The sequence below is a fragment of the Glycine max genome, chromosome 11, assembly GCF_000004515.6.
Source record: "Glycine max cultivar Williams 82 chromosome 11, Glycine_max_v4.0, whole genome shotgun sequence".
NCBI classification, from domain to species: domain Eukaryota; kingdom Viridiplantae; phylum Streptophyta; class Magnoliopsida; order Fabales; family Fabaceae; genus Glycine; species Glycine max.
Genome location: NC_038247.2, coordinates 20,422,089 through 20,441,026, shown reverse-complemented (window position 1 = coordinate 20,441,026; position 18,938 = coordinate 20,422,089). Strand labels below are relative to the sequence as shown.

General features: G+C 29.6%; 2 protein-coding genes across 2 annotated transcripts; one reads left to right on the top strand and one right to left on the bottom strand.

The window, feature by feature from the left end:
• Window positions 1-7,213: 7,213 nt before the first annotated feature.
• On the top strand, window positions 7,214-10,075 carry LOC100811634 (cationic peroxidase 1). The gene is made up of 4 exons (XM_003538277.5): window positions 7,214-7,596; window positions 8,208-8,399; window positions 8,936-9,101; window positions 9,454-10,075. The coding sequence occupies exons 1-4, from the start codon at window positions 7,378-7,380 to the stop codon at window positions 9,837-9,839; spliced, it is 963 nt and encodes a 320-aa protein (XP_003538325.1). The 5' UTR covers window positions 7,214-7,377; the 3' UTR covers window positions 9,840-10,075.
• Window positions 10,076-10,808: 733 nt separating this feature from the next.
• LOC100797596 (protein NUCLEAR FUSION DEFECTIVE 4) lies at window positions 10,809-11,945 on the bottom strand. The gene has a single exon (XM_006591661.1). The coding sequence runs from the start codon at window positions 11,943-11,945 to the stop codon at window positions 10,809-10,811; it is 1,137 nt and encodes a 378-aa protein (XP_006591724.1).
• Window positions 11,946-18,938: the final 6,993 nt, after the last annotated feature.

Below are 18,938 nucleotides of genomic sequence, written 5' to 3'. Positions count from 1 at the left end.
TGTTTTTGTTAGAACTTTCACGTGGCAGCCACGTGATTTGAGGATGTAAATTCCAAAGACGGTCTTATCCAGATACCCGTCTTTGGATTGTTTATGGTTTCATGTGTAGACCACGTGATTGGAGGCGTTCAAATACAAAGACGGTCGTCACACGACACCCGTCTTTGTATTGTTGGTGGTTCACGTGTTGGCCACGTGATTGGAGGCGTTGAAATACAAAGACGGTCTTTACTCAAGACCCGTCTTTGTATTGGTAAAGTAGAAATACGTCATCATCTTTGTCATTTAGATACAAAGGCAGTCTTAGCCCAAGACTCGTCTTTGTATTGTTGGTGGTTACACGTGGAGGCCACGTGATTTAATGCGTTAACATACAAAGATGGGTTTACTCGAAGAACCGTCGTTGTATGTTTTGTTCGTAGTTGTCATTCAACAACGGTTGTTGCTAGGACCCGTCGTTGTATCCGTAATTGTATCACGTTTCCGGCACGTGGTTGTTACTTTCCCTTTCTTTGGCGCGGGGTAAGAGTTCTTTTGTCGAAATTTCGTCTGAAATACTCTTACTTTGGCGCCCTAGCTAGGTAGACGTACAGACCATCGTCTTCGACCAAGAGCATTGTCTCCGACAAACACCATCTCCTCTCCGTCGTGTGTTGTTCTGTTTGCAGGCGCCGCCGACAAAGGTAAAGCCGCATTTTGGTCTTCTTTGTGTATCCCTTCATTTGCATGTGTTATATTTGTTCATTCATTTGACAATTCTGCTTCCTTGTCGTCTCAAGTCGTTAGTTGTTGTTGGTGCTCTACATCGTGGTGTACATTTTAGTATTTAACGTTTGTAAGCTGGTTCCATAAGGTAAGATACATTGTGTGTTTTGTGAGAGAAACTGTGATTTTTGTTTAGGTTGTTATGTAATCTGAAGCTGATAAATGTAATTTTTTTTCTTTTTTTTTTGCGTTTCAGTGGTCGTTGATGAAGCTGACTAGCTGGCGTTGACTGAACGACCTTTGGGAACAGCCTCCTTGCGGGCAGTGACTGAACGGGCAGATCATCACTTTCATTGAGCATCGTTTTGTGTAAGTTAGTACACTGAACTTTTTGAAACCGTCATCCTTTTATTGCTATAGTATTTTTCGTTTTTGCTTATTCTTACCATTGGTGTTGTAAAATATTGGTTAGTTAGAGTGCTTCAGTCTCAGCCGCAAGGTAATTTGTTTGGAGTTGTTGTTCGTAATTAGAGGCTAACTTGTTAGTGTAATGCTCTAAGTGTGTTAATCATGAATATTTTGTAAATTAACTATACTTCCCTTACAGGCTTTAGTATTTGATTCAAAACCATTGTTTGAACACATTAAGTTATAATCTTGAAGGAACACAGCTTTTTTATCCTCCAATTCTTCCTGTTGCTGTTTATGTATCTTGTGTTGTGTAAGGTTGTTATTGGGCTATGGTGGCTGCTATTGTCTCCTTGATCTTGTTTGAGTGAGGCAAATGGTGTGATTCACTCTTAGGGTTAGGCTTGGATGTAGTTGCTAGTCTGAGTTAATCTTTTGATATTTGTTTGTTTAATATTATCTAGGACACTAATTTTTCCTCCTTTGTTGTATTTTCCCCTTTTTAGATCTTTTTTCATTTGTTCAACTGAAGCAAATTCAGTATCTTATGCATACTGTAGCACTACACTCAGTGTTTTCTTTCTATTTTTATAATAGTGCAATGAAATCAGTCACCAAAACTGCAGAGGGAAAGCCACCTCAGCATGGGCCTTAGTGGATTGAAGCAAAGGTACATGTTTATTTAAATTCAAAATGCCATATGGATGTCATTACACTCATGCGTTGACTGAATTCACTACCTTATGTGTGTGCGTATGTCCTGTAGAGTCAAGTTCAAACAGGAAACTACGAGTGTGGATACTATGTTATGAATTGGATATGGTGCATTGTAAGTGGTGGATTGAAGGATGGCTGGATTGACGTATGTTTGTCATTATTGATTTACTTGTTAATGTAATTAGACATCACTAGTTTTGACCTGATTCAATGTGATTTACTAATTTCATATATACATGTGCAGTGGTTTTGTGATCGATCACCGATACCAGAAGAGACCATGACCACACTCCGACATAAATGGGCGGCATATTTTATCCAAATGAAGAAAGGCGAACCAAGACAAAATTAGATAACTTAAGAACAATTTTCATTCTGAGCAAAAAAAATTTTTAACTACAATGCGCAGTCTTCCTTTTTCATATGTATTTTATGATTAAACTTCAATTGTAGGGATGGAACCAATTTCCTATATCCAGCCCTTAATTGTGGGTGTGCGTTGAACAGTACATTGAATGACTTAATATTTGTTTGACTTGAGTTGTATATTTGATAAGTAACTAGAATGAAATTAATTTTCTCTATGCTTTTTGTTTGACTTAATATTTGATAAGTAACTTTTTAAGTTGGACTAAATTGTTTATCATAATGTTGTAGTGTGTTTAACATTAAAAGTTAGAATTGCTGAGTTTAAACACAGGTAACTTCTGCTCAGGGTGGTGGTGACAAGGACTACAAGCTAGTAGGTACCCCCAACTCCTTTGTTTAAACCTGCAGGTCAGCTTAAATCATGATTCTTCTACAGAGTTGGAATTGCTGACTTTGTGGCAAGTTTGTTGTTCCTCTAAATTGCCATCTTAATTCTCATGGGTTTGTTTGTTTGTTTGTTTGTTGTTGTTGCTACAGGGGGACACATCAACCAAGCTGTGATGACCATGGCCTTCAACAGATCTTATTATAAGGTAATCAGGTCAATAGAGAAATGCCTGAGTAGTGACTAGGGATCCTTAATTAAGCTGTCTGTCCTAATTTAATGAGTTTAAAATAATGAGTAATTATGATGATGTTTTTATTCCTTAATTATGTGGTCTTATGATTAAATTTGACTAATTAAATGTATATTTGTCACCATTTTTAGGATCATGTTCATCACTGTTTTGCTGCCAGTATTCCTACTTCTGCGGCTATAGGTTTGCACTTTTATCCTATTTGGGAAGCGGCATCTGTTGATGAATGGTTATATAGCGGTGGTCCTTATGAACTAATTGTTCTACACTTCTTACTTGGTGTAGCTTGCTACATGGGGTGTGAGTGGGAACTTAGTTTTCGTTTGGGCATGCGTCCTTCGATTGCTGTTGCATATTCAGCTCCTGTTGCAGCCGCTACTGCTGTTTTCTTGATCTATCCTATTGGTCAGGGAAGCTTTTCAGATGGTATGCCTCTAAGAATTTTAGGTACTTTCAATTTTATGATTGTATTTCAGGCTGAGCATAATATTCTTATGCATCCATTTCACATGTTAGGTGTAGCTGGTGTATTCGGCGGCTCCCTATTCAGTGCTATGCATGGTTCCTTGGTAACTTCTTGTTTGATCAGGGAAACCACAGAAAATGAATCTGCTAATGAAGGTTACAGATTTGGTCAAGAGGAAGAAACCTATAATATTGTAGCTGCTCATGGTTATTTTGGCCGATTGATCTTCCAATATGCAAGTTTCAACAATTGTCGTTCTTTACATTTCTTCTTAGCTGCTTGGCTTGTAGTAGAACACAATTGTGCACGTATCATATATAACTTGAACAGGCATCCCATTGTACTACATAAAAAATCTTCTACGACAGTTCTTTCGACACGACCTTCGTAGAACCTGCAAATTTCTACGTCGGTCACCGCCATGTAACCGTAGTAGAATTCACCGTATCTTACAACGGTCATGAGACACGACCATCGTAGAATTCAGAATCTATTACGACGGTCGTGTGGACAAGACCGTCGTAGAATGTACAATAACTACGACGATCATTGACAGAACACCGTAGTAATATTTCACCAATAATAGTGGAATTCACAATCTATTAAGACGGTCTTGGATCACGACCATCGTAGACTTCCCAAGTAGCTACGACGGTTGTCTGCAGAACCCCGTAGTAGTAATAAGGCCATTCATAGTGGAATTCACAATCTATTACGACGGTCTTGGGACAAGACCGTCATAGAATTCCCAAGTAGCTACGACGGTCGTCTGCATTACACCGTAGTAGTATCAGGGACATTCTACGACGGTCCTTAGGACATAACCGTCGTAGAACACGGTTGTGTCTACGACGGTGATGTTCACATGACCGTCGTAGTCTTTCTTAATTTCTAAGACGGGGCTGTCCGGTAGCCCGTCTTAGAATTGTAGAATGTCTACGACGGTTTTACATAACCGTTGTTGAAATTAATCGAATTTACTACGTCGTTGCAGACGACGGTCTTCAACCGACGTAGAAGACCGTTTTTAACCGACGTTGAATTCTGCTTTTGTAGTAGTGTGAGAACTTAATAATAATAATAATAATAAAATTGATTTGATGTAAGTTATGCCCCATTTAAAATTAATATTTTTGTTACATGTTTTCCTTCACTTTTCGTAGTAATATATGTATATTTTGTAATTAGTTGTTGATGCTTATGAATTTGATAAAAAGAAGTGCTAGCGACACTGCTTTAGAACACTTCATTCTAATAAATTCTTTATTGTTAATTAAAATTTAATTATTTGAGCCTACAAAATTATAAATGATGATTTTAAAAAAATGAGGCCTATATAATTTTATGATTTTCAATAAAATTAATTAATAAATTTAAAAGTGTGTTATAGAGTTGTTATTATATATGTCTCTTTGACGAATAGTTAAACTATTCATTAAAAGATACGTAGCATGTGTCCATTATATATTAACCTATGAATGAAAAAATAATTACACTCAAGTTCCTTCAATTCGTTTGTATTTATTTGGTCAAATTAGTCTTTATATGTTTACTTCATTTATCAGTTAATTAATCGGTGAGATCCCTCATATATAAACTAATTTGATTAAAAATTTGCATATTGAAGAACATTAGACATAATTTTTATCTTTTTTCATGTTATTAGTATAAAATATCTATTTTCTTTATTATGATTAATTTTTTTCAAAGAATTTAACATATCATTTTTAGTGGGATTCTCTTGTCTAAGTCGTGTTATTATCATTTACTAACAATATTCAAATTCAAAAGCTTAAGAGGATCAAATCTAATATTACTGAAACAAATCATATATTGATATTTTTTTAATCTTTCTTTGACCTAATATAACTGATTTAAGGAAAGAACTTAACTGATTTTAGGAAAGAACTTAACTAGCTAGTAACTCATTTGTATACTTGCATAGCTACATTCTGAAAAGGAAATGTTGCATGGATCCCGTATTATTGATCAATATCTAGGAAGATAAAGAGAGAAGTGTATAATGAGTAACACAGAATAATGATACATGAATCATCCTTTATTTTAAACACAACATTAATATCTTTTATTTTATTTTTTTGCTATCTCTCTTTTTCTATTAAATCATAAGTCTTATTAAATCTATATTTTTCTTTTCTTTCCCTCTCCCTATGTGTCTAATAGGATTGTGGGTATTCATTGAATATTTTTCTAAGTAATATATGCTGTAAATATAAAGGGAGAGAGAAGTAGAAAAAAATAAGAATAATAAATGTCGATAAAGTGTTCGTAAGATAGTAATATTTATGAATCACCCTATTCTTCTATATGCCCAAAAGAAAGGTGTTAACCATGAGTTTAGTGTTGAATAAAAAAACCGAGTTGAGTGGGGTGTTGGGCAACGGTACGTAGGTTCGTCTAGCTTTCACCTTATTTTCCATTTTGGCTGCTACTTGCTTGCAAATGGGGAAAGTATAAACCAATGTTCCATCTTTATCAAAGGAGACATATAAAGGACAAATGGTGGACCTCACATGAGACATTGAATATATATGCTAGTGTGACACATGAAAAGTCACTTAATATATGTATATTGCTACGTATATTCTTCCATCCACTTGGTCTTCTCACAAACCAGATTCAAATATGAACCTTTTGGACCTTTATATGTATATATATAACGTTTACTTTTGATATTATTAATATTTTATCATACATGTGGAATGTTCTAAAGTTTGGCAGATTGGCAGAACTTGGTTTCCAAGTTTTTGAAATAATTTGGTTGACTAACATATGATTCCTTTAATCGCAGGTTCACATTCCAAAGTGTAATAGTTTATGAATGATGTACACCTAGCCCTTGTATTTATTTTTCCTTTAGCGGTGATAAAAAATATATCATGACTACCTCGTTTGGTCTCCACGTTTTTTTATTTTTATAGTAGCAATGTTATATATATAAGTTTGGTAGCTACCTTTACGACTATTTTGTTCAGGATTAGGTTATCTTTTAATAAATTAAGTAAAAAAAAAAAACTAGTAATTGGACTACTTTGGCATTCTATAAGCAACGTGACATGTCAAAGCATATTGAAGCAAATTCAATTTTAAAAAAGTTTTTTTTTTTTTTTCATATAGGCCATTGCCCTGCAGTATTTCTACACCTTAATTTTGAAAGTGGGACTTTTATTTGGAATATTCAGAGTATCCCTCTCTTTAATTCGTTTTCAAATGCTTATAATTAATACTAACATTACAGAAACTCACCAATAGTAGTAAATTAATTAATGATAACTAATCCCAAGAAGAATAGCATGCAACCCAGAGTGCTTAAAGAAGTACTCAGTATACTTTATGTTTTTACTTTGTTTTTGTACACCGACATTTTAAAAATATTCCTCCAAATTTAAAGGAGCAAACAAAAAGTTATTACACTTGTGCAAAAACTATTTTCTTATCCGCCAAGTTCAAAATTTAGGCCAAGACTTACATGAAAGTGAGAAATAGATTCTTTGTGTATGTCTGCCGTACTCTACAACAACCGGTGAATTTACACTGTAGCTCTTGGTATATTATCACTTTAAAATATAAATAATTTTTGTGACATTCAAATTTATATAATTGTCTATTATTAAAACACTTGATATACTTATTTTGTAAGTCTTATACATTAACTAATACATTGCTTGGAAACGTTTTTTCAAGTCTAACAATAGAATAAGAAATATATTTCCCCCGATTACCTTTAACTTTACCTTAAAGTTTCATACACTAGTCATCGAAATAAGCAACTACCATGCAATAATTTAACAAAATGGGAGACTTTGGTTGGAACCCAATAACACATGTGAATAGTAGGGTTTCATTTTCTGTTAATTTGACCAAATTAAAGTTGATCACAACCAGATCACACAATAATGTCCAAAATGGACCGCGCATGCCTTGCTATAAATTAAGCTCGAGAGGACCAGTGTTTACTCACAGAACAACACAAGTGCAAATTGAACTAATTGACCTAGCAAACTTCTCATTAATCGCTATAGTGCTAGTGATTAATTGCAATTTTGAATAATAATGACTTTCTATTCACTACGTTATAACGTGTTTTGCTTCTCTATTTTGTTTTCTCTACTTATTGCCATAGCCTCTGCTGATCTATCTTCAGATTTCTATGCATCAACATGCCCCAATGCCCTCTCTACCATAAAATCTGCAGTGAAAAGTGCAGTTGCTAAAGAGCGTCGCATGGGGGCATCCTTGCTCCGTCTTCATTTCCATGATTGCTTTGTTAATGTACGTTCTTTCTTCTCTAACACTCTTCATCTGTTTCACTCTCTGACTCATGGATGAAGTGCACGTATATTCACACACGTATGACTTACATACAAAATATATAGGAAAAAAAAACAACTTAGATTCTCACTTGAGATTTTTTTTGTAATTATAAGATCTTGTTTCCTTTTTCCATTTGTGTGTCGTTAATACTATGATATTAGATGCATTAGTTTTTGTTATACATGTATAGGGAGAAATTCAGATATAGTCTTAAACCACATGATTCGCAATAATCTTCACAATATATGTAATCAAATATTATTAGAGTCCAATGAGTAAGCACCGATGATAATTTAAAATAATTTTTATATTATCATTTACTCATATTTTTAGTATGAATTTTATGATAATTATTATAAAAATTAATAACATTATCATACATTGTAATTCATAATATTAAATAATATTTTAAAATTGTTTTACATTAATCTTTTTTGTAAATTAAAAAATTTAAATACTTATGGTATAAAAATTGGACTTGGTCAAGGAATAGAATGTAGCTAGCTAGTATGAGTTTCCATGCATTACACATTATGTGTTCAACAATTGATTGTTAATGAAACCTGTAGGGATGTGATGCATCAGTTCTTCTAGATGACACTTCGAGCTTCACGGGAGAAAAGTCAGCTGCTGCAAATTTGAATTCTTTAAGGGGTTTTGATGTAATTGACGACATCAAAAGTCAGTTGGAGAGTTCTTGTCCGGGGATTGTTTCCTGTGCAGATATTGTTGCTGTTGCTGCACGAGATTCTGTCGTAGCTGTAAGTTAATTTATTTAATACAATAACCAGTATGAAATATAAAAAACAAGATAAATTAATAAACAAAAAAAATCACCATCTATATATAGTAATGTAAAAATATCAGTATTTCTATGTTTAAAATGAAAAAAAAAATGTCTTGTAATATGTAGAATAGGAACATTAATAGACATCTTCAAATTTTTATCACAAAATATTCATATCTTGAAAATCTCCCTCAACACCAGCAACTTATCGATAAAACTCTAAAACGAAATTTTCTTTTAATCCTTATCATTTAGGAAAACATCAAAATTTCATGATAACAAATATTTTCTATAATTTTATGTTAATTTAAGAGTAAATAATCTATATATTGATAATGTGAATAAATTTTATATTTTTATTCAATTATAAATTGAGATAAAGTGAGTTAATTTGTTAACTTTTCTAATAATTTTTTAGTGTAATTGATAATCCAACTTTTTCACATTAAGATACATGCATAGATATTAATTTGAAGTATTATTAACTGACTGGTATTTTCATTATCTCAGTTGGGTGGTCCATCATGGACAATAGGGTTAGGCAGAAGAGATTCAACCGCTGCAAGTAAAGAGGCTGCCACTAGCGATATTCCATCCCCTCTAATGGACCTTAGTGATCTCATATCAGCTTTTTCAAATAAGGGGTTTACCTCCAAAGAGATGGTAGTCCTCTCAGGTAAATTCAAAACACTTTTTTAATTAAAAATAAATAAAATCCAATTCTCAAAGACTTCCATTGGCATCTAATTAATTAATGGAAAAAGGTAACCAATACCCTTAAGGCATAGTTAAGAGATTAAAATGAGTACTTTTTTTATTAAAAGGCATAAAATTATATTATGTATGAATTTTTTATGTTTTCTTATAATTTTCATAATAAATATTTTTTCTTTTTAATTATTTAATTAATATCCTAAAAATATTAGTTAGCAAAACCCTTAATGAATTTACCTCATAACTAAGATTATGCAACAAAATCTTTTCTTATCTTAAAATTCGTGTACTTGTGTGTGTATATATATATATAGGAGCTCATACAACAGGGCAAGCCAAATGCCAATTCTTCCGGGGTAGGATCTACAATGAGACCAACATTGATTCAGATTTTGCAACATCAGCCAAGTCAAATTGTCCAAGCACTGATGGTGACAGCAACCTCTCCCCACTAGATGTCACCACCAATGTGTTATTTGACAATGCTTATTTCAAGAACCTAGTCAACAAGAAAGGGCTTCTCCATTCTGATCAGCAACTTTTTAGTGGCGGTTCTACTGATTCTCAGGTCACTACCTACAGCACCAGCTCTTCAACTTTCTATGCAGACTTTGCCAGTGCCATGGTCAAAATGGGAAATCTCAGCCCTTTAACAGGAAGCAGTGGCCAAATTCGTACTAACTGCCGCAAAGTTAACTAAATTAATGGAGAAAATTAATCAATGAGCATTAATTGTGCAAATTAAGCTAGAGCATTATGCTCATCCAGTCACAATTAATCTGTGTTATGGTTTTAATTTCTTGGTGTGTGCGTGTCTTGTTAACGATGAAAGAATTTGAATTGTATGGTGTGGTACGTAATAGGTTTACTTTTGTAGTTCTCCCAAAAAAATTATGATTTGGCCAAATAAAGATTGATATTATTCATCCAAAAAAAGAGAGAAAGTGTTCTTATTCTGATACCACTTTTTTTTATTGGTGTAAAAGTCATTTACATCACATTACAATTCGGTGATTTTTTTTTATCTTGTAGCAATTAATAAGAATTAATAAAATATAAGAAGATTTATAATATTCGCACATTTTATTTAATCACTTGAAATATACACCCTGCTCAATCTAGTGTGTTTGCAGAGTTATAGAACTGATCGATTTTGTCTTGTGATTTTTAATTGATATTAAGTAAAGGTACGTAAATTTAATGTACTGTTCCTTGGATAAATAATATTATAAAAGCTATTTTCATATAGAGTGGTGTCGATAAACTTCCAATCAAAATTAACACGGATAACAAAGTATAACTAGGCTACCTAGAAAGAAAAAACATCACAAACTTTCATTATTTACAATAAAAATGAAATTAGGTGTTTTTTTACATAATGAAATTAGATATACATACACTAGCACTCACCAGCAAGATGTTAGTCTGAATGATAATGAGTTCGATCATATTAAGCAAAATATTGATTCTTGAGACTTACGGAAAGAAAAAAAATTGTAGAACAAAGATTCCATAAAAAATTGTCAAATCAAATTTTTTCTAATGAAAATTATTCATCTGTTAAATACAGGACTATCGTAAAATGATAACCCAAAAGAAAGATATACTGACACCAACATAGTCATTATGTACTTCAAATGAAATTGAATGTATGTGCAATGGTTCTACATTACCTGGAGAAGTAGTCCGAAAGAGATGGAATGAGACGGCCAAAAAACCCAAAAGATGAAGACAACGACACCAAAGATGAAGTACCAGAGAAACCCCTGGATTCAGCTATTTGTCCCAAGTTATTGAGATATACTAAACCAATTGTTGCTCCAAAAAAGTAGATGAAGAAATACAACCAGAAATCTATTCTTCTAAGCATCAACGTCTCTCCAATTTCTTCTCTAACACCAATCACTTGACCTTCTATGCTATTATCTTCATCCTCTGACACTTCATTATTGGTGTTCTCCATAGTAAAATTGTAGACTCTTAGTCTCTCTCTTTTTGTATTCCATGATCCAACTAGTTCCTTGAACTTGAAAGAAACTGGGACTAATGGAGGCAAAAGAAGAGATACTAGAATACCATTCCGGATAACCAGTGAGGACATTTTGCTTGTGACAAATTGCAAGCTGGTCATCACAGCATATATTCCAGTGGCAACTGTAATAACAAACAATAAAGCAAACTCAAAATCAATGTTCTTAGGACCTGTGTTCTCAATTTCTCTGGCTAGAGGAGCTGCTATTAGGCTAACTATAAAGGGCAAGAGAGAGTTAAGGAAGAGAAAGGTTCTAGCCTTCTTGTGTGGAGAAAAAACATCAACAATGTTAGTATAAATCTTTGCACTTAGCCATTGATAACTAGTTGTTAGTCCCACAGCAACTTGGCCTTGAGATGGGAAATTCCTTATCGTGACAACATAGCATACTGTGTTAATCCAACATATGCTATTGCCAGCAAGAAAAGTTAGCAAGAACACATGCCAATAGGACAAAGAGGAAATATGGTTGGTTATGAAGAGATATTGCACACCATAACCAATTAAGCCAAGAGTTGAACCAATCAAGAGGACTAGCCAGAGGGGGATGTAAATAGAAACAAGACCAAAAACCCAGCCAAAATGTTTCCCTGCATCAGAAGCAAAGGCAAGGTTATTGAGCTGCACTTGGGATATGGAAAGGTGTTTCAGCTGGCATGAGTAAGCAGGGAAATTGGTGTTTGTTCCATTAATGGCCTGGAGCCAAATGATGCCTACAAGGCTTAGCCATTGATGAGCAGCAGAAGGGATGGTGAAGAAGCTTGGAAGAGACATTTGAATTATTACACTTCTTTAGCTCATAAAGGTGAGGGAGTCCAAGGGATTAACGAAGTAGTGTAAGGTCTCGTTTTATGAGTAAGAAGGATTTTTAGTAAAAGAATAGTGTTCGATTTTTACAAAGAAAAATAATTAGTGTTACATGTTTACAGGAGTTGAAATTCACCAAAAAAAATGTTTACAAGATTTGAAATTTACCAAAAAAAAATGTTTACAAGAGTTGAAAGAGCTGGGAGCATAAGCTAGAAGGAAAAAGATGTGTGTGTACGTATTTTGATCGGAATAATATTATTTCTGGGTAATTAGTTTTGAATGTCTTATTGAAATTAATCTGAAAAGGGTGTAATTTCTAAATTACTGTTTTTAACTTGGAATATTTCCGTTTTTAATGACACTAATTCAATTCAATTAATTAGTGTTATTACCCGTTTTAAGTTGTACTATTAAAGTTTGTTTTGATTGCTTTTGTTATATCTTTTAAATGTGTAATTAATTGACATTTTTTTAGTTAATTAATTATTATATCAACTGTACTTATAACTTATTGGTATAATCTAACATTTTCCGTGCCACCAAAAAAAATAATTCTAACATTTTCCTTTTGTTTTTTCACAAAAATTTCTTCCCTCTTTTTTTTTATAGGTTTTTCTACTCTCTTTTTTCTTTCTAGTTTTGATGTTCCAATCAAATGCAGGATGTGTCTGATAGATCTTGAGAGACTTACATATCATCTGGATAAGTTTTTGAGGATAGGGGTGACTATCACGCATCTCGGACTACTTATATATCACATTGAGTTGTATGAGTTAAAGAATGGATTCTGTTTTGTGATTTTTCAAGTTCGTGAATTCGTGTTGATTGTGGTTCTTGATTTGGTCAACCTAGGATAACAAAAGATACACCTTATTCTAGTTTTATAGGTGAAAGAGAGTTAAATTTTTTGATCGGTTAAAAGAAAAAATAACAAAGAAAAAGAAAAAAAAATAACAAATTTAATAAATGATTTGATGAAAAGGAAACAAAAACCGATATATAAGAAAAAAAAATAGAGTGAAAAAATACATAAAAATTACAATTCGTCTTAGGAATTTCCTGCCACTTAAATTTTACAGAGAAATTGTATTTGTAAATAAATTTTGTACAAATAAAGTTATAGATACATAAAAAAGGATAAAAAAATTAAAATTTACAAGATAAACGATTAATCATTGATGCGACGAAACGAGATAAAAAGAAAAATAGACTTACATAAATTGTTATAAATATCTAACACTTTAATTTCCACCATTGGCATATCTATATGGAGAATAATGAGGGCAATTGCCCCCACAAGTAAAGTTTTTTACTTAAATACGTTGAACAAATATTCTTTTGCCCCCATTAAAAGAAAAGAAAATAGATGTTGCCTTTACAAGATAATTTAAAAAAAAAGATTAATATAAATAGTTGTAAAAGATAAAAGAGAGAATAAGAGAATGTATTGGATTAGGATTTTAAATGATTTTAGAATATTTTTTTTATAAAAAAGTTGTGTGGTATTCAATTGGGATTTTTAAATAGTATAAATAAGTCATTTGGTATTTAATTAAGACTTTTAAGATTAAAAAAAAACAAAAAAAAATCGATGGTATTCAATTAGGATTTTTTTATAAATTATAAAAATCTTATGGTATTAAAAAAATATACAAATTTCGATGGATTATTTTTTAAGGAGGATTTCGATAGATTTCATTAGATTTTTTAGTATAAAATATCTATCAAACAATCTTACTTAATCCCTTGTGATTTTGGTAAAAAAATTTCTTTCTTTTTCTATTGGTTATCATACTTTCATTTCTTTCATCACACATATCATCTTCTCTCTTTGATATTCTTCAAAATGCATGTGTTATATATATTTCTCCTATTCTTTTGAAATAAAAAAATATCAAATATATTTCTTTCCTTTGTGCTTTTTCCTTTGTTTTCTAAATTAAATTAATGTTTCCCTTATATTTTAAGACTAATCATATTTTTCTCATACCGATTATATTCATCACCTGCTCGATGCAATTTTTTCATAAGTGTCACTCTTAATTTCGTCATCTATATAATTTATTAACCATCTTACCAATTTTTCACCTTCACTACTCAGTTATAGTATAAACCTCATCATTTTTATTGTTTTTTCTATTAACTCTTGTAATTTTTGAATGCATTTTTAAAAATTTACATAATCTTTTCAAATTTTATAAATCTATAAATCCTTTCAAATCTTTTAAATTCCTATAATATAAACTCATTAAAATTCAAACTATCATAAAAGTCTTATAAAAAAATCTAAAAAGTCATAATATTCTTACACAATCTTTAAAATCTACAAAAAAAATTTATATTAAAATAATCTTTTAAAATCCTAATTCAATACACCTCATAAATTGATATTAATTTTATCCACTTTATCCTTTTAAATTTTATTTTTTTAATTTTTTATTACCATTTTTAATAAAGTTTATATAATTTTTTATTTGAGAAAAATATTAAATTATTTTTTGTTCCAACCAAAAAAAATTTCTGAATCCGCCGTTGATTCCCAAGGATAGAAACAATTGAAATAATGCGAGTACTAATGTGATTTTTTTCTGTCATGGGCCACACTTCGAAAATTAAAAGTTTCCTTTTCTAACCATTCTCCTTTATTAAAAAATGAGTTTAATTTATTTATGTGTATAATATATATACATATATATATATATATATATATATATATATATTACTGTAAAAAATAGTTATAAATTTGAGAATCCACATTTATAATTAATTAATATGAATATTATGTTACATAAATGAGTATTAAATAGTAAAATTTGATTTTTAATTCACGTATTCCTTCTTTAATTAACCTGTTCAACCAATTTGATTTTTGAACCAATTGGTATTCAATTCAATGATCCCTTCTCTCTATTAAAAATCGTAATATGTTTTTAAAAACTTATAATTAAATTCAACATATATTAAAATTATACTAAGGACTTTGTAAAAAAAAATATTTGTAAAGACGGAAGACATGAAAAGGTACACCTAAGAGTCAGCTCTCATATCTTTTGTTTATCGTTCAATCAGAACGTGACATCTCACAATATTTTTTTAAAAGAAATCTGATTTTGGGGATCACATTTACATGATTAGACATAATTGGGGACTAAATTCGTAATTAAATTTAAAAGAAGACTAAAATCGAAATTAAAGATAATTAAAAAAATCAAAAATACAATTTTACCTTTTAGAAAAGATATTTATTGGGCAGATAAGTTTCAGGCTAAAATTAAGGACGATGGTTTAACTTTAGCATCTAATTAGAAATTGAATTGCATTAATTTCTAATCTTGATATGTAATTTTCTATTTAATTATTTTGAGTAGAAAAGGAAATAAACAGAATTTAATGCTAAATGTTAGTGAAAAAATTAATTAGTAAAAAATATTATATTTACAAATATTTGTTAATATATATAAAATATGAAAAATCTATGTTTTAAAACTATTTAAAAGACTGGTAAAAAAAAATAGAAATTAAAATCTATATTTTTTTTTTACTTGGTTAAAAAGTATGTGTGTTTCTCAACTTATTGAGTCATATACTTCATGATATATGATTATGGCTGGCCGAAGAGAGCATTTTATATATGTAAAAATCAAACACAATTCTTTTTCACTAAATAAATTATTCTTTTACATTTACATGTGATAAAATAAGACTTTACATGACTACATCAACATATTAGTTATTCTCTTCCTTTGTGAATTGTGACAAGTTTTTTTTCAAAAAAATAAACTATTAATTATAAAATGATATTTAAAATATTTTTATTATTAATATTTATTATTAAAATTATATGTGTGTTTTATAAAAAAAAAGTGAGTATATTTATAATGATACTGGAGATGTGTGCGTGTAAATATGTGTAAAATTATATATTGTAAACCTAATACATGTGCAAAATAAAATAATTTTTTTGTTAGTTCTCCCCCTTCATCCTTACTCATACGAAACTGATTTTTAGATTTCTTTTCTTTTGCCTTTTAATGTTGTGAATGTAATGTTGAATAATCAATCAATAATTAAAATAAAATTTTATCCTAACTATAAAAATGATATTTTCAACAAGTTGATGATTAAATACAATTTATTAGTACATGTGTTCAAAATGTATTTGTCAAAGTACTAATACCCATCCAAAATCACAAACATAGAAACAATTAATCACCCTTTTTCTTCTTCCTTTGTTTCAAATTTGTAATGTTGTGTTATTTCATTATTGGTTATGTCCAATAGTGATATATTAATATGTTTCTACCAATTAAGTTTAACTTTTCATGTATATGATAAAAAAAAAAATCGATCATAACCAACATGCTAGAAACATCTAATTATTTTCTATACATATGTGGATGCAAATATTACTATCGAATTGGAACTATAAATAATCTAAAGCAGCATGAAATTATTAGAAAAAAATTATGAATTTCACAGGTGTTATCAGTTGAAGCAAAATTATTATACAAGAATCATCTTATATTTGTTTCATCATTATTTTTTTAATTTGAATAAACTACACTAATTACTCTGAAGGTTTTGTGAAATTACACTTTGCTAAAAATTCTCCCTTATATGTAATATTTTTTAAACAATTAAGAGAAGTTAGTGTAATATATAAGGGGTAATATTTTTAAACAATTTACAGGGAATATTTTTCAAATAATAGGAAAAATAGGAAAAAAATTACATAATTTTACAAAACTTCATGGATGATCAATTTGATTTACTCTTTTTTTTCCCTGCGATTTATAGCTTCAAATATTAACAAATCTATTTTTTAAAATTAATGTTAGTAATTTATTTCCTGTGAAAGAAAAGAGTAATAATAAATTATAAAATATAATTTTTCATTATTAATATCTCTTATATATATATATATATATATATATAAGTTACAGAAGCCTTAATATTTTATTTCTATAAAGACAATTTTTTTTATTAAAAACAACATTTATTTAAATTAAAATGATTTAACGTGTGAAAGTAAAATTATTCGAAAAAATATCAATATTAATAATTTTTATGTGTTATTTAAATATTATATACATTTACTAACATATATTTACATAAAATTAAATAATTATTAAGAATTACATTAATAATCATAATATTAAAATTTTATAATTATAATCTTAATCCCATAAAATTCATTAATGGTCATTCAATCATAAATTATTATTCAAATTATTTTAAAATAATTATTTTAAAAATTAATAACTTTAATAGGATATGATTAAATAACTTTGTAAAAGAATTGCAATATTACTTTTTTTCTAATAAGATTATATTACTTTACCATATCATTTCATATTTCCATTCATTAATGTAATATTTTATGGAAGTATCTGATGTGAGATTTTTTCTTATTTTCTCAAGCGAAAATCTATATCATCAAAATCTCAGCTTTTTTTATTTATTTATTTAAATCTTCTATTTTTTTTTTTACTTTTAATTAAAGGTACCAGAGGTCATATCAAACCCCGACGTAGTTTTACAAGTTTAATTTTTAATTTTGTTTATATTTTTTTATTTTATTTAATTAGATTATTTTTAAATGGAATTTTAAATGAATATTCTATTTTTTTATTCATAGAAATTATACACAATATTAAAGAATTTACATTACTCACACATCTTACTTAATCAATTAAGTAAGATCTCCTTAATAAAATGAATATTATGTTAGCACTAGAATTTAATTGAATCAAATTAAAATATTTGTAAAACTAAATATTAAATCAAATTTTTATTTTTTTCAATTAAAGGACTAACTATCTTTTAAACGATTATATCAAAATTCTTAAGCGCGCATCTGTACCTTATTTGTCTTTAGACTTTCACCTTAACAACCTGGTCTATCTCAGGTATCAATAATGAAATCATTGTAGCTTTCTTCACTACAACAAATGTAACTAGACCCGAATGACCACCACATCAATACACTCAATGACATAGGTCAATATAGATAAGCAACATGAAAATTACATGCAATGTGATCTTAATCATGCTTATTTTCAATTGGTCCGAACTTTATTCTTTATCGAGATCTCTTAGACACAACATAAATATTGCAAACAAAAAAAGCTGATAATGAAATGATAAACTTCAACTTTATTTCTGCAGAAAATCCAAACAACAAAATGTTTCTAAACCATAAGATATAGAACATAAGTAAGACTCTCACTAAACTAAGCTACTATAAGGAATTACACTCATATGATTAGTGTGCTCATGAAAAACTTTAAGTGTCATTAGTAAGTGGATCATATAGCATGGAATGAGTTCCTATATATTTTACACAAATCTGTATTTTCTGAATTCTTTATTTAACAACCAAATATTTTATGTCAATAAACTTTTACTTGGTTGAATCCTTAATAAAACCGGTAAGATATTGTCCCAATAAATACCCGATAACTACTTAATGTTGACGACAAGACAAGCCAGTTATAGTAATTTAGCAATAATAAATTTTAGTATGATGTCTCATAGAAAAATATTAACTCCATCAACTTGATTAAATGTGGATTCTTATGTGAAGTGATTGCTATTAAGAAATTCCAAAAAAATTGAAGTCACATTATCCAATGATCTCTAAACTTTTAGACTTTCAATATGAAAACATGTAGTTTCTTGTTCTCTTCAATTAACGCATAATGCGCTTTACGACTTTCGAAGTAAATATTTTTTTATAATTTAAAATTTATAAAAATATATTACTTATATTAATTCAACTTTTATAAAATAAAATATTTGTTTTATAAAATAAAATTAGAATTTTTATCTTTTTAAGATTTTGTTTTTAGTGGGTTAATGTAGTTTGTTACGTTTGTTTTGTTCTGCAAGTTGGTTTTCTAACGGTATGTAGTTTTACTTTGAGATTTTTTGTTGATGCACAAGGGGTTTATGCCT

What these genes read in the sequence shown, in the direction of transcription:
- LOC100811634 (XM_003538277.5), top strand. Translation starts at nt 7,378, where the DNA reads ATGACTTTCTATTCACTACGTTATAACGTGTTTTGCTTCTCTATTTTG. An exon ending in TCCATGATTGCTTTGTTAAT is followed by an intron (nt 7,597 to 8,207) that starts GTACGTTCTTTC and finishes TGAAACCTGTAG; the next exon opens with GGATGTGATGCATCAGTTCT. An exon ending in CACGAGATTCTGTCGTAGCT is followed by an intron (nt 8,400 to 8,935) that starts GTAAGTTAATTT and finishes TCATTATCTCAG; the next exon opens with TTGGGTGGTCCATCATGGAC.
- LOC100797596 (XM_006591661.1), bottom strand. Translation starts at nt 11,945, where the DNA reads ATGTCTCTTCCAAGCTTCTTCACCATCCCTTCTGCTGCTCATCAATGG.